At 43.2% G+C, this 12,690-nt stretch overlaps 1 protein-coding gene across 5 annotated transcripts; it reads right to left on the bottom strand.

Moving 5' to 3' along the window:
* Nucleotides 1-3,075: 3,075 nt before the first annotated feature.
* On the bottom strand, nt 3,076-12,235 carry htl (heartless). 5 transcript variants are annotated; one of them, XM_089468444.1, is made up of 3 exons: nt 7,971-8,365; nt 7,144-7,575; nt 3,076-6,860 (listed from the first exon to the last, which is right to left on the bottom strand). In XM_089468444.1, the coding sequence occupies exon 3, from the start codon at nt 6,212-6,214 to the stop codon at nt 4,022-4,024; it is 2,193 nt and encodes a 730-aa protein (XP_089324570.1). In that variant the 5' UTR covers nt 6,215-6,860; nt 7,144-7,575; nt 7,971-8,365; the 3' UTR covers nt 3,076-4,021. The 5 variants fall into 5 exon arrangements, with proteins under 5 accessions (XP_089324570.1, XP_089324565.1, XP_017856265.2 ...); XM_089468439.1 differs by having other exon boundaries at nt 7,967-8,365; XM_018000776.2 differs by lacking the exons at nt 7,144-7,575; nt 7,971-8,365 and adding an exon at nt 11,721-12,235.
* Between the last annotated feature and the right edge of the window lie 455 nt (nt 12,236-12,690).

Below are 12,690 nucleotides of genomic sequence, written 5' to 3' on the forward strand. Positions count from 1 at the left end.
ATTTGGCCCTGTCCGTCTGTCTGTCCGTCTGTCCGTCTGTCCGTCTGTCCGTCCGTCCGTCTGTCCGTCTGTCCGTCTGTCCGTATGTATGAACGCGTCGATTTCAGAAGATATAAGAGCTAGAGACTTCAAATTTTTTTTAGAATGTCCGTAATTACAGCGCGCATATCAAGTTTATCATTAAAAATCGATAACTCATCCCGATCTTTTTTTACCGATAAAAAACCTTATCGAAAACCAGTTATAAAATTATATCTTCTACACCTTTATTGCTAGAGTCTCCAAATTTTTAATGTATGCTTATATGCAATTTATACAATTTCGGTTTTTGTTAAAATTTACCCCCCACCCTTAAAAATTTACCCCCTCACCCTCACTTTTGTAAAAAGCGTATTTCAAATACTAGAGACTTGTGCTTTGGCAATTACATGCATATTCATGTTATAATCATAATCTGATCATGAAGATCGTACGTCCATAAAAAAAGTTATTAAACTATTAAGTTCTCATAGTAAGCGCACACTGCAGCCCATGCGTGTTTATGCGTGGGTGCTTGTGTGGGTATGTGTTTGTGTATGTGTGTGTGTATGTGTGTGTGTATGCGTTTGTGTGTATGCGTGTGTGTGTGTGTGTATGTGTGTCTGTATGCGTGTGTGTGTATGTGTGCCTGTGTGTGCGTACGTGCCTGTGTGTGTGTGTGTGTGCGTGTTTCTTGTGTAAGCTGAAAGACGCGAAAAATTATTGAAATATCTATTGCTCCAAGGGTTCAGGGGATCTCGTAGTCGAGCAGTCTCGACTAGAGCTTTCTTACTTGTTTGTATATAAAGTTTTTTGTGTCCGTTTAATATATCTGTTTCTTGAAGGCCTTCCAGCCGATTGATAAATTATCGAAAATGCAGTTTAGCGTGTGCCACGGACACAATGGAAATTGAGATTAATAATCAAAAATATCTACTGCGTTGGCGATTAACGATCCCCGATGCCCGTTTACCGTCTAATGCCGCATAATTAATGATCGCGCTGGAAAGCGATGAAAATTTGTCGGCAAATCCAATGGGTCAATGGAAAAGACAACACAAATCAACAAATACGTCTTCAAAGCTGGTTTTTACGGTTGAGTTGGAGATTAGAGTTGAATATGTTACAAGTGAAGTTACTACATATATTATATTATTTACTTTCATCAGAATATTTACTATTCGAATATGAATTGAATTTCTATGAATATTCAGCTGCAAACTGCAATTTGAGATATTTTAGATTAGTGAATAAGAATATATAATAAATTATTGAATATATTTTGTTGAAAAATTTGTACAGTCGAGTCACGATAATTTGTACCCCGCTGAATCGAAAATCGCGAAAAATAAAAAATTCTATTCCCTTGAAAAATAAATCATTCTCGATAATTCTGGATTTCTGAAAAAACTAACTGATCCCCATGCCGTTTCGAATTTTTTACCTGTATACTAAATAAATTTAATTTAACAAAATATTTAAGTACATTCAATTCTACGTTTATCATATAAATCATAATTGGACATTAAATAAAATTATAATAAATAAATACACTGAAACGGGAAAAGTGGTCGATTACTTCTAACTGAAATTCGCGATCTACACAGGAACCTACAAAAAACGTAAAGCCTTTGCTTTTTTAAGTTTAGACTGATTATCAGAAAGTCGGACGCTTAAACTAACTGTGCTGGATCTCCTCAGCTCCTCCTGCTGATCAAGAATATATTCACATAAATACAGTGCTACATATATGCTAGTATTATATTATAGTGTATCATACCATGAATACCCAATTTTAAAAAATTAACTAAACTCTGAAAGCTAAATATAATATTTTATTTCGTTTACAAATAGTTTCTTATCGAAATTAAAAATCAAAAAGAAAAAAACTGAAAATAAAAAATAAATATAATATATTATTATTATTATTATAATAAAAATCATTTCGGAAACTTCAATAAAAGTAACTTCCATTGTAATTTCGAGAAAAGATTAATTGCACACGAAAATGCCAATCAAAATCAAAATGTTAAATTTTTTATTATATATTGCAGCGTGTGCAGATTTTAATTTAAATTGCCACAGAATTCATATCTTGCAATGTTGCAATCGCCGCTGATGGAGCCCAGCCAGCCGCTTAAGCAACGCGGCCACCAAACGCCCCGCAGCCACCGGCTGGGACAGAACTCATTGCAAATACACCCAAAATGAAACCAAAAACCTATTTCACTTCACATATATATATATATATGTATATAACCTTTTTTTCTACTTTGACTTGGCTTGCATTATCGTCTAATTGCATCGCCAGCGCCTGCGCCGACGCTGATGTCGACGTCGACGTCGACGCCGTTGCTTGTGGCATTTGGCGCGTCAACAAACGAGCCGCCAACGCGGACGCCGCTACTTTAGAGCCAGGGTTCAAGTCGCGCCGCACCCCTGCCACCCACCCGCGCCCTCCTTCTGGCAGTCGCGCCGTTCCATTCATCATTTTTCGTTTAGTGACGCACGTGCCTCGTGCGGCCCAAATCGACAGGTTTTGTTGTTGCTTTTATCATTTTTACACAGATTTTCAAATTGAGACGTCATGACTTGGTCGGCTTTGCTTTTGTTTGGTCTTGGTCTCGATATTGGTGCTGGTCTTGGTCTTGGTCTTGGTCAGTTATGCATTGGAGGGGTAACGTATCGAAAGTTAATCGTAGCATAGTTCGATTGAAAAAATTCAGTAAACAATGAACGATTTTGTTCAGTTGCACATTGGGAACTAGTTCCGTAGAACAACTCATTAAGATTAACATCTAACAATTATATTCCAGTTCAATCCTTTGACCTTTCTTGAATGATATGCTTTAACTCTGAATTTCTCATCTGATTATGATGATTTAATGAGCTGTTCACTAGTCCCGGAACGGTGTATACTCAATTCGCACAATATTTTTCCGAAAAATAAGTATCATTCATGGACGACTCTAACAGAATGTGTGAACAACATGATGAGCTGCACTGATTCATCAAATTGAACTAGAGTTCGACACTTTTGAATTCATTTTAAAGATCTTTGGTTTTATACTATGAGTACAACATTTATTGTTCATATAAGGCACTAGCATGCATGCTATAAGCTGTATGGCTTACGATAAATATACGCTTCAACTTTTAGCTTAAATACGTGAATACTACATAGAATCAGTACAGATATAAATACAAATACAACATACGCAAATACAACCATAGGCTACAAGCTAACTTACGATTATTATTGTTAGATAAATTATTTATGGGCTGCAGCCTAATTTCTATTCAATTTCTGGCTATTCTCTATGTTCTCTCTCTATTTATAGGTATATTCTTAGATTTGGCAATACGTACTACGCATTGCACTGTAAATTGTGCTTAATATATATAAAAGTTCATCTTCATTGAGTTGAGTTTCCATTAGAAATGTGTTCTGGGAATTAAAATAGCCTTTGAATTAAATTATTTGTTTACAAATTAAATGCAATAATAATTTCAGTTTGCCTCTCGCTCACGCTCTTAAACCGTACAGAACAGAATTCAATAATTGTACATTTCGGATTCACCACATTTACAATAGAGCACTCAAGTATTTGAGTTTCCTGCTCGTGAAATTGATCAATGTACTTTATCTAGCTAAATACATATAAATATTTCGATATTTAAACTCTTTGTAGCAACCGTTTGTTGTTAAAGTATTTCGACCAGTATTGAAGCTGACAAACTCCTGCAAATGCTCTGACTTAAATCAAGCAAGCTTTAGATAACTTGAAGATGAAAATTTACACAATAAAAACTTAATCCTTATAAAAAAAATAGGTATATATAGAAATTTTTGTAGACTTATACAGATATAATATTTTTTGGTTTACGCCTTTGGTGCAGTAAAATTCTACAGACTTATCATAGGTAGCCCCAGGAGAGCTCAGTATATACAGTTATGTAGATCACTCGGTCGATGGATCGATCGGAAGTCGTTAGCTCGCGGCTAGTAGTGGTACCGCGATTGCTCCATGTCGGAAGCGTCCTCCTCCTCCTCATCACTGGTCGAGGGCGGTGTCTCCAAATTGGCCACATCCAGGTCGAGGTAGTCCTCCTTGGCTTGCAGCAGCTTGTCCATGTACTCGACGATCTCCGTGAAGGGCGGCCGGGCACTGGCATCGAAGTGCCAGCACTGCCGCATCAGGATATAAATGTTCATCGAGCATTTCGCCGGCTTCTCCATGCGCTGCCCCGACATTAGGTAGCTGTAGAGCTCCTCGGCGGACATGATGGCCGGGTACGGCTGGGCTCCGAATGTCATGATCTCCCACAGCAGAATGCCGTACGACCAGACGTCGCTCTGCGAGTCGTAGAACTTCTCCTGCAGCGACTCGGGAGCCATCCACTTGATGGGCAAGCGCCCGTTTGTGTTCTTCCGGTAGTAGTCCGTGCTCTGTATGTCTCGCGCCAGTCCGAAGTCCGCAATCTTGAGCACGTAGTCATCACTGACCAGCACGTTGCGCGCCGCCAGATCGCGATGAATGCAGCGACGCGAGGCCAGGTAGTCCATGCCCCGAGCTATCTGATGGGCAAACTTGACCAGATCCTTCTCGGTGATCACATGTTGCGGCGGAGGCGGTGCAGGCTGTCCGCTCTCCAGCTGCTCTTTGCTCAGGGGCCGGTTCTTGTACAGGAAGTCCTTCAGGTTGCCATGCGGGGCGTACTCGACGATCACGTAGAGCGGGCCGTTCTGGCTGCAGCAGCCGAGCAGATTGATTATATTGATGTGCCGGCCGATGATCTTCATGACCTCCATTTCGCGCACCAGGCTGGCGATGTCGTCGTCCGTGTGGCCCTCCTTCACCATCTTTACGGCCACAATGGCGTTGTTCACCTCGGCCATTACCACGCGGCCGAAGGCGCCCTCTCCCAGCGTCGCGCCCAGCACCAGCTGGCTGCGCGGTAGCTCCCAATTGGAGTCCAGCGGGAACTCGTACTCGTTGAAGGGCGCCGGCTCGTTGCCGCTTTGGAGCACGGTGGTGCGCTGCTTCTCTATGCGCACCACTGGCATTATCATGGTGTCCATGGAGCCGCTCGAGTCGCCTCCGCTAGCCGGCTTGTAGATGATCACCTTCTTGGTCCACTGATGCACCGTCTCGATGCGCTGCTTGAGCAGCTTCTCGTGCTTCATCTTCCGCACCGCATAGGCCACAAAGATGATGCAAATTATGATCAGCATCAGGGTCACCGAGATGAACACGGCCAGCATGTGGTTGTCGGTCAGCGCGCTGCCCAGGTTCGCCTCTAGCAGCTGCAGACTGCGCACTACCCGCAAGTAGGCTTGGCTCGTGGACTGGCCCAGGCTGTTGCTCTCGACGCAGGTGTACCAGCCCTCCTCCTCCTGCGTCACGTTCACGAAGTTCAGCTTGTCCACGTCCTCGGCCAGGACCGTGCGGTTCTTGGAGCAGTCGTTCACGCTCTTGCAGGGCTGGAAAAGCCAGGCCTTGCGGCTAGTCAGGTCCGATAGATACTCGCACTCCATGTGGCCGCTCTTGTTGATCAGGAGCGTGAGATTTGCGGGCCCCTTGAGCAGGATGGGCTTGTGGTTCACCCGGTCCCTGACCATCACGTTCATCACGTGGGTGAGACAGCCCAGGGGATTGCACACCACGCACGTGTACCGACCCGAGTCCTCGGGCACCAAGTCCTCCATAATGATGTGCCACTTGGTCTTGCGGTAGTTGCCGTAGGTGCGCGTCAGGTCGTTGCTGTCGTTCCTGTACCACGTGATGTTCGGCTCCGGATTGCCCACGGCCTGGCAGCTCAGCGAGAGCGTTGAGCCCGAGGGCAGCGGGTAAAGGGTGCTCATCTTCTTGGGGTTCTTGAAGCGCGGCGCGAACTGCTGTTTGCCATCCGGGCTGGCAGCTGAGCCGGTGCTCGAGCCACTCGTGCCCACCTTCTCGTCCTCATCCGCATCCTCGTCCTCCTCTGCATTGACATTGCTCTGTGTGCGCGCCGTGTCGTTGTTCACATTGCCCTGCGGCACATCATAGTCCCTGCTCAGCTCCTGCGAGCTGGCTGCAGGCGCTCGCCGCGCCGTCGCAAGCGAGCTGCACAGCAGCAGGAGGCAGATCAGGCTGATGGACATGCTTTGGCTGCTTCTAATGCTGGCAACGCGTCGCCAGCAACTGACAGACATCAATGCAGAGAAGAAGGTATATATTAATGGTTTTGGTAACTGCGACTCCCCCACTCGCTCCTTGACTCCAAATGGGGTTGAGTTGACTTCAATGCAACAACTCTGTGTAGCGAGTGTTGTTGATGCTTCTTGTTGCTGCTGTATTCACCGGAAATCCACTTTAGCTGAGAGATGGCTCACTCTCACTCTCTCTCACTCTCTGTGTTTATCTGTCTCTCTTGCCACCCTCGCACAGATCAGTGATCTCTCGTCTAGATTTTTTTCTAATTTATGATGGAAATAACAACAGTTGCCGCTGGCTCAACTTGATCGCCAGCAACATGTGTGCGCTCAGACGCGGCGACTTTGAAGTGCTCTGCGATCAGAATCGGGAACAGGAATCCGAGTCGGAATCGGAATCGGAATCGGATGCTGATTGTCGATGATCACCTTGCAATGTAACGGAAATACACTTCCCCAAAATAGACATGTGTATGTACTCATGGGTCTCTTAATTACTGTCGCTCGCTCGGGCGCTGTGTGATTTATTCAGTGCGTTGATGGATTTATGGCAGCCATGCCGGCGACATCTCACTCTGATAAAGTTGGTGGGCGTGGCGCGACTTATAGATCACATAGCAATGTCAGAAGGAAATAGCTGCAATACCTGAAAGAAACGCAAACGATTAGATTTATGCGCATTTCCGTTTCGAGTAGGGGAAATCCATTTCTTGATCACTATAGCTATAAAGGGGATCGTCGAGAACAGGAAGAACACCCCAAGAAACCGCAAGTGCAGCACTTGGCTCAATATTCTCATATTTTTTAAAGGGTCAGAGACAGATTTATACTAGAAGACAGAAAGGAGATAAAAAAACAGAGTGGGGAAAACAAACTACTGTGAACAGTAGTTGTTCCGGGCAAATGCCAATTTCCTACTTTTCACTTACATAAATTGTGAATGGAACATCCCACCGGATGTTTTGTCTGCCCGAAAATGACCATATATTGAGTTCATTGTAAAATTTCGCTTTTCCTCAATTCTATTTATTTTTATTTTTTGCAATAAACAACGTGCTTTTCTCACAAAAACGGAAAACTGATGATCGTTCTTCTTTTCTGTTTATAAACATTTCAAATGTTTTGCGCCTCAGATTTGGAATGTTTCTGCGAACATATTTAATCTTTCTGCCATTTAATTTCACTGAGATTTCTTCTGAATGCTCTCAAGCTCTGATTAAAAGCCATTTCAATTTTGGCAAGGCAGGGCTTAATTAAAATGTCGCGGACATTTCCGCTCAGTTTATTTCCCTCTTCTTCTTGCTTTTGTCTCAGCGCGTGCCATGCAAATTGGAGGCCCAATAAAGCGAGAAATGAGCTCACTTGCCAATATCCACGCAGTTACAATATATACAACATATAAATCGGAAAGAAAAAAAAAAAAAACAATAATAAATTATTACTTTTAAAATAGCTTTACGAGCTAAGTATATAAAACCATGTGTGTGTCTGTGTGTGTGTGAGCACAATCAAATGTTAGATTCGATGCTGCACTTTTATGGCTTCCATTAAAATGGAACTGTTTGCAACGGCTTTTTGAAGCCCGCAGCAAATGCAAAATAGTTTTTCTCGTTTTCCTCTTTTCCATATGCCACAAAATAAGTTAACTAAAGGCGTGGCACATACTATTAAATATATCTACGCATTTTATATAAATATGTCTACATATGTATATATGTGAATGCGGTACAGGAACTGAGGGACGTTGATTACCTACAAGTACACGGTACAGCAGCAGCAGCTACAGCTACGGCTATGGCTACGGCTACGGCTACAGCTGCATGTAGTTCATTTAGATAATGTTCTATTTTTTGCACAGCACACAAATACACATTCAGCTACATATACACAGATATAGACACAGATACAGCGTAACATAGAACAGTGGCACTTGTCTATATGACGTTGAGAGGGTGCGATATATGTATGTATATATATATATATATTTTTTTTTTTTTTTTTTTTGCGTGATTCTCCGATCTTTAGCGCGCGCGATTCGTTGTGAATTTCCACAGCTCCCGTCGAAAACTGTTCTAAATGCAGCAGAGAAGATTTTTTTGTAGTACGTCGTGGTCGCTGCCAGAGGCCAGACAGAGGCTGCGGCTCCTACGCTCAGAAGCAAAATAAATACATGTATACTAAATAAAAAAAAAAAAAAAATACAAAAAAAAAGCAACTACTGCTCGCGTCCTACTCAGGGCAACTGCGAAGGCGACAGCAGCGGCGACGGCGACGGCGACGGCGACTGCGACAGCGACTGCGCCACGAACGACTCAATTTAGTGGGCCCTGCTTCTACAGTTATATTATATTGTTGCTGTTGTTGCTGTTGTTGTTGTGTTTGTTTCGGCTCTGTTCAATTCAATTCCATTCAATGTTTGTGGCTGTCGCAGAGAACATTCAGTTCGGCATTTATCCCGCCTGGGCGTACAAATGTCGCTCTGTTTGTCGATCGCTGCCGACGCTGGCGTCGCTGCTGCCGTTGCCGGCGCTGCTTCCCGCATCTTTTGCGCCTTTTCGCTTTTCGCTTTCAGCAGATAGCCTTAATTTTTCACATATGCGTGTCGATGCACTCTTTCTCACTCTCTCTTCTTCTCTCAGTGTGTCCCACTCACTCTCCCTCTCTCTGTCGCTCTCTCTCCCTATCTCTCTCTTTCTCTCTGATATTCACTCTCGCTTAATTAAAACAGAAACAGACGCTCTCAATGTGCCTCTGCCTCATGCAGCCCACATCTGTTCCACAGCGGTAACAAAAATTAAAAGAAATTAAAAACAAGCAATCAACAAGGCGTGTATACGACTAAGAGATACCCTGTGCTACCACCTTCTCATTCAGTCAGAGTCTGTGCTATATAAGGTATATTTATAAGATTGGGATCACAGAACTCTTATGCTCCTTAAAAGAAGAACACTTAAAAGTGCATACTTGACACTAAGCCAAACAATCTCAATGAGTGAATATGCATTTGGAGCACTGTACTTGAGTCTTGTCGTTAGGACTTCGAGAGGAAAAGGATGGCCCCTAACTTAAGTACAGCATTCTTATTGGTTTTCCTTTGTATACTGCGACATTATTGACGAGGCAGGATTATACTTATATAATACATCTTTATATTTTAATAAAGGTCAATAATTATTCGCATAATACATTAAGAATATTAGAAATAATGTCAAGAACTGGCTTTAGAAATAAAAGGTAGGTATTCAAAATTTCCACTCTCCTTTCACATCACTCTATTTCTCTATAAATCGCGGTTTTTAGGGTATTGTAGGATAAGTCCAAGCTCATAAAGCTAATGTCATATAAATAAGAAAGCAAGGCATCGCACTCGAACTAAGTGTACAGGGTATACAATGTATGTTTATAGTTGTCTTCCCCGCCCCCTCCCGCTGGCTGGCAGTCGCTCGTGCCCCTTTCAAACCGGACCGGGACAACGTTTTTGGCGTACCCCTTCAAGACAAGGGAAAATATTGTTTCCAGGCACATTTGGTGAGCTATTGTTGTCATTCCGAATCGGAGGGTTTCGCCGTAGCAGCCGCAGCAGCCGCAGCAGCAGTCGCGCATTGTCGCGCCCTGTCTGACATGTGGACGCATCAGCATCAGCATCGGCATCATCATCATCAATAGCAACAGCAACAGAAACATGAAGATCATTTGGAAACAGGGGACACTCTGGGCCTTTGCCTACCTACAGTGTAGCCCACATGTGTTGCATGTGTTGCATGCAGCGCGTCTGTGCTGCACTGGGAGAAAACACTCAGTAGCAACTGGGGAAGCAGCGTCTGCAGAGGATAGCCCGACGCGAGTTTCCCGTGCCGAAAATAAAAGCATCTGACCTTCGTACCGCACACTACTCGACTCGTAGGTAATATATTTCCTGCCCCGTACGAAAATAAACTCACATCAGATTGGCAATATTTAGCGAATAGCCAAACAGAGTAGCACAGAGAGAAGCGCGAAGGAATGCCAATTGCTGTTTGGCCAGCAAATTTGCCCAGGTTTAAATCAATTTTAAATATTTCACAGCTAACAGGCGAATGCTTTTCACATATCAACAGCAAATGGCACGAGTTTGCAATGCGCCACGGCTCGTTGCAAGCGAATACGTGCGAAATGCGAAGGTTATTAACTGGCTCAGGTGGGCGAGTGAGCGAGTGAGAGAGTGAGAGAGTGAATGAGTGAGTGAGTGAACGAATGAATGAGTGAGTGTGTGCTGGGTATACCCCGTAAGTGGCTAAACAATGTAGTACAGCAGCTCTTCAAATAGCTGAGCAAACGCATCTGTAACGATCTACACAGAACTAAAACAACAACAACAACAACTGAGCGAATGCCCGCCAAAGCCAACAAAACAGAAGCCAAAGCCAAAGCACAGAAGCTGCCCCAACAGACAGATGTATGTGTGAGTGTGTGTGGGTCTGTGTGAGTATGTGTATATCCACAATAGCCATATTACCCATTTACTACGGACAGCCAGATCATTTAGAATGTTTGTTTATGCGGCGGGAAAATATTGCATGTTCATATCTGTAGTATAGTTTCGATATTCATATATATAAATATATGAACTTATATACGTACGTACGTGTTGATAAACACACGCGCTGTTGGAGAACGAAATGAACTCGAAAAATTCATGGGAAAAAATTAAAAGCAATAGACGGTTAGTTATAATACAGAGAGCGCTGCTCGACAGGGATCCTCGAGTTCTAGAAAAAACTCAAATATTCCATTAATTATGTTTACAAAAACTTTGTACAAAATATGAAACATAATATACTGATTTTTGGCTTTGTTTAATGTGCGATTTCATTCACAAAAATTATATTAAAATTAATATTTATGATCTTTTTATTGATCCTCTGCCTACTATACTGACTACTGTAGAGCGACTTTCACTCAGCTTATTGAATACATTTTAAATGAAATTTAAAATGATTAACTATTATAGTAAATTGTTATTGTTTTCACAAATTTAATTAGCAATAATTTGCTGACTGCTTCTCCCCTGCCAGCGACTACTGTAGAGGAACGAGCTGCTTTCATTCTGCCCATAAAGCATAAAATGTGTGGCATGTGCCGTAAATGGGGGCAGCTGCGCTACAGTGCCCCAATGGGCTGAGCGGAGGGGCATTAGAAACAGTTTTGATAATTGAACGATCGACTGGCTGCGACTCGCACTCAAATAAAATCAACAGCACAAATTGGCCTAGGCACAATAGCTGTGCCATTTGTTTACCCCACAACAAAACCGAGAGACAATACGAAAAAAGAGAAAAAATAAAACAAGCAAGAGCGGGTTAAAAAGTCAAATTGCTGCGCTGCGTGGTCAATCAAAAAGTGGTCTAAACAAATCATTCGCGCAATTACGCAAGGGAAATGCGAGCAATTGGAAGAAGATCAAGAGAACAAGAGGGAAAGAATCTATTTTAAATCAACGTTTCACATGGTAAACTGAACAACTTACCTTTGCCTAGGTGTCGCTGCCAATCCGATATATCCAATATGTATATAGAGTAGTATATATAATCCAATGTAAATCTGCTTGTGCAACACAAACTATTTTCCGCTTTGATATTTGAATGATATTTATTCTGCGCTTTTAGCGTTCCACTTAAAATTCCAGAAATTCTTTCTCTAGCATTTTAGAATTTAAAAATAATAGAACTGCAAGCACACTTGACTCGGCTCTAACGGCAACAGCAACAGCAACAGAAACATTTAACAACAAACACTGCATTGCCGCGCGACAGATAGAAAAATTCTATTGTATTAAAAACAAGTATACGCAGTTTATGTACAGTTTATGCAGAATATTGCTGGGTTCATTATAATTGTTGCACGCTGAGCCAACGGTACACTCTCCGATCCGCACGCAACTCTAACTGTAACTGCGCCCCTGCCAGATCGCAACTGAAATATGCTCGCCCGATCGCCCGCCACATATATCTCTTCAATTGAACGAACGAGGGCCACAGTGGAACGAATTCACCGAGTGCCTGTCGTCCCCCTATTCGAGCAGCGATTGTTGCTGGAAAACTACAAAACGCGCCTCTTTCACAAACAGAATGTGTTGCGGGTACACACACACACACAGGCACACACTGGCACACACATGCACACGCACACACACACTCGCGCCATACATTGTATAATCCATAAAACATGTGGCAAAAGGCAACAAGGGCGGGCGCAAAGGGCGGTGGGCTGTACACAAACAAACGCACACACCCACATAAACGAGCGCATACGCATACGTACACATATGCCAACGAGCACACATGTGTGTGCGCACAGCGATGCTGCGGCCTTCCCTTGGAAAGTGAAATGTAATTGAGCGCGTTTTCTCTTCTCTAAATACGTTCGGCAATTGAGTGAAACGGCGAGCCACATAAATTCGCTCAGCGGACGGACGAAACGACGGACGGCGAGCCAAA

This window comes from Drosophila arizonae, chromosome 2 (assembly GCF_054131065.1).
Source record: "Drosophila arizonae isolate 15081-1271.41 chromosome 2, UAZ_ARI_1.0, whole genome shotgun sequence".
Classification (NCBI taxonomy): domain Eukaryota; kingdom Metazoa; phylum Arthropoda; class Insecta; order Diptera; family Drosophilidae; genus Drosophila; species Drosophila arizonae.

What these genes read in the sequence shown, in the direction of transcription:
- htl (XM_018000776.2), bottom strand. Translation starts at nt 6,214, where the DNA reads ATGTCTGTCAGTTGCTGGCGACGCGTTGCCAGCATTAGAAGCAGCCAA.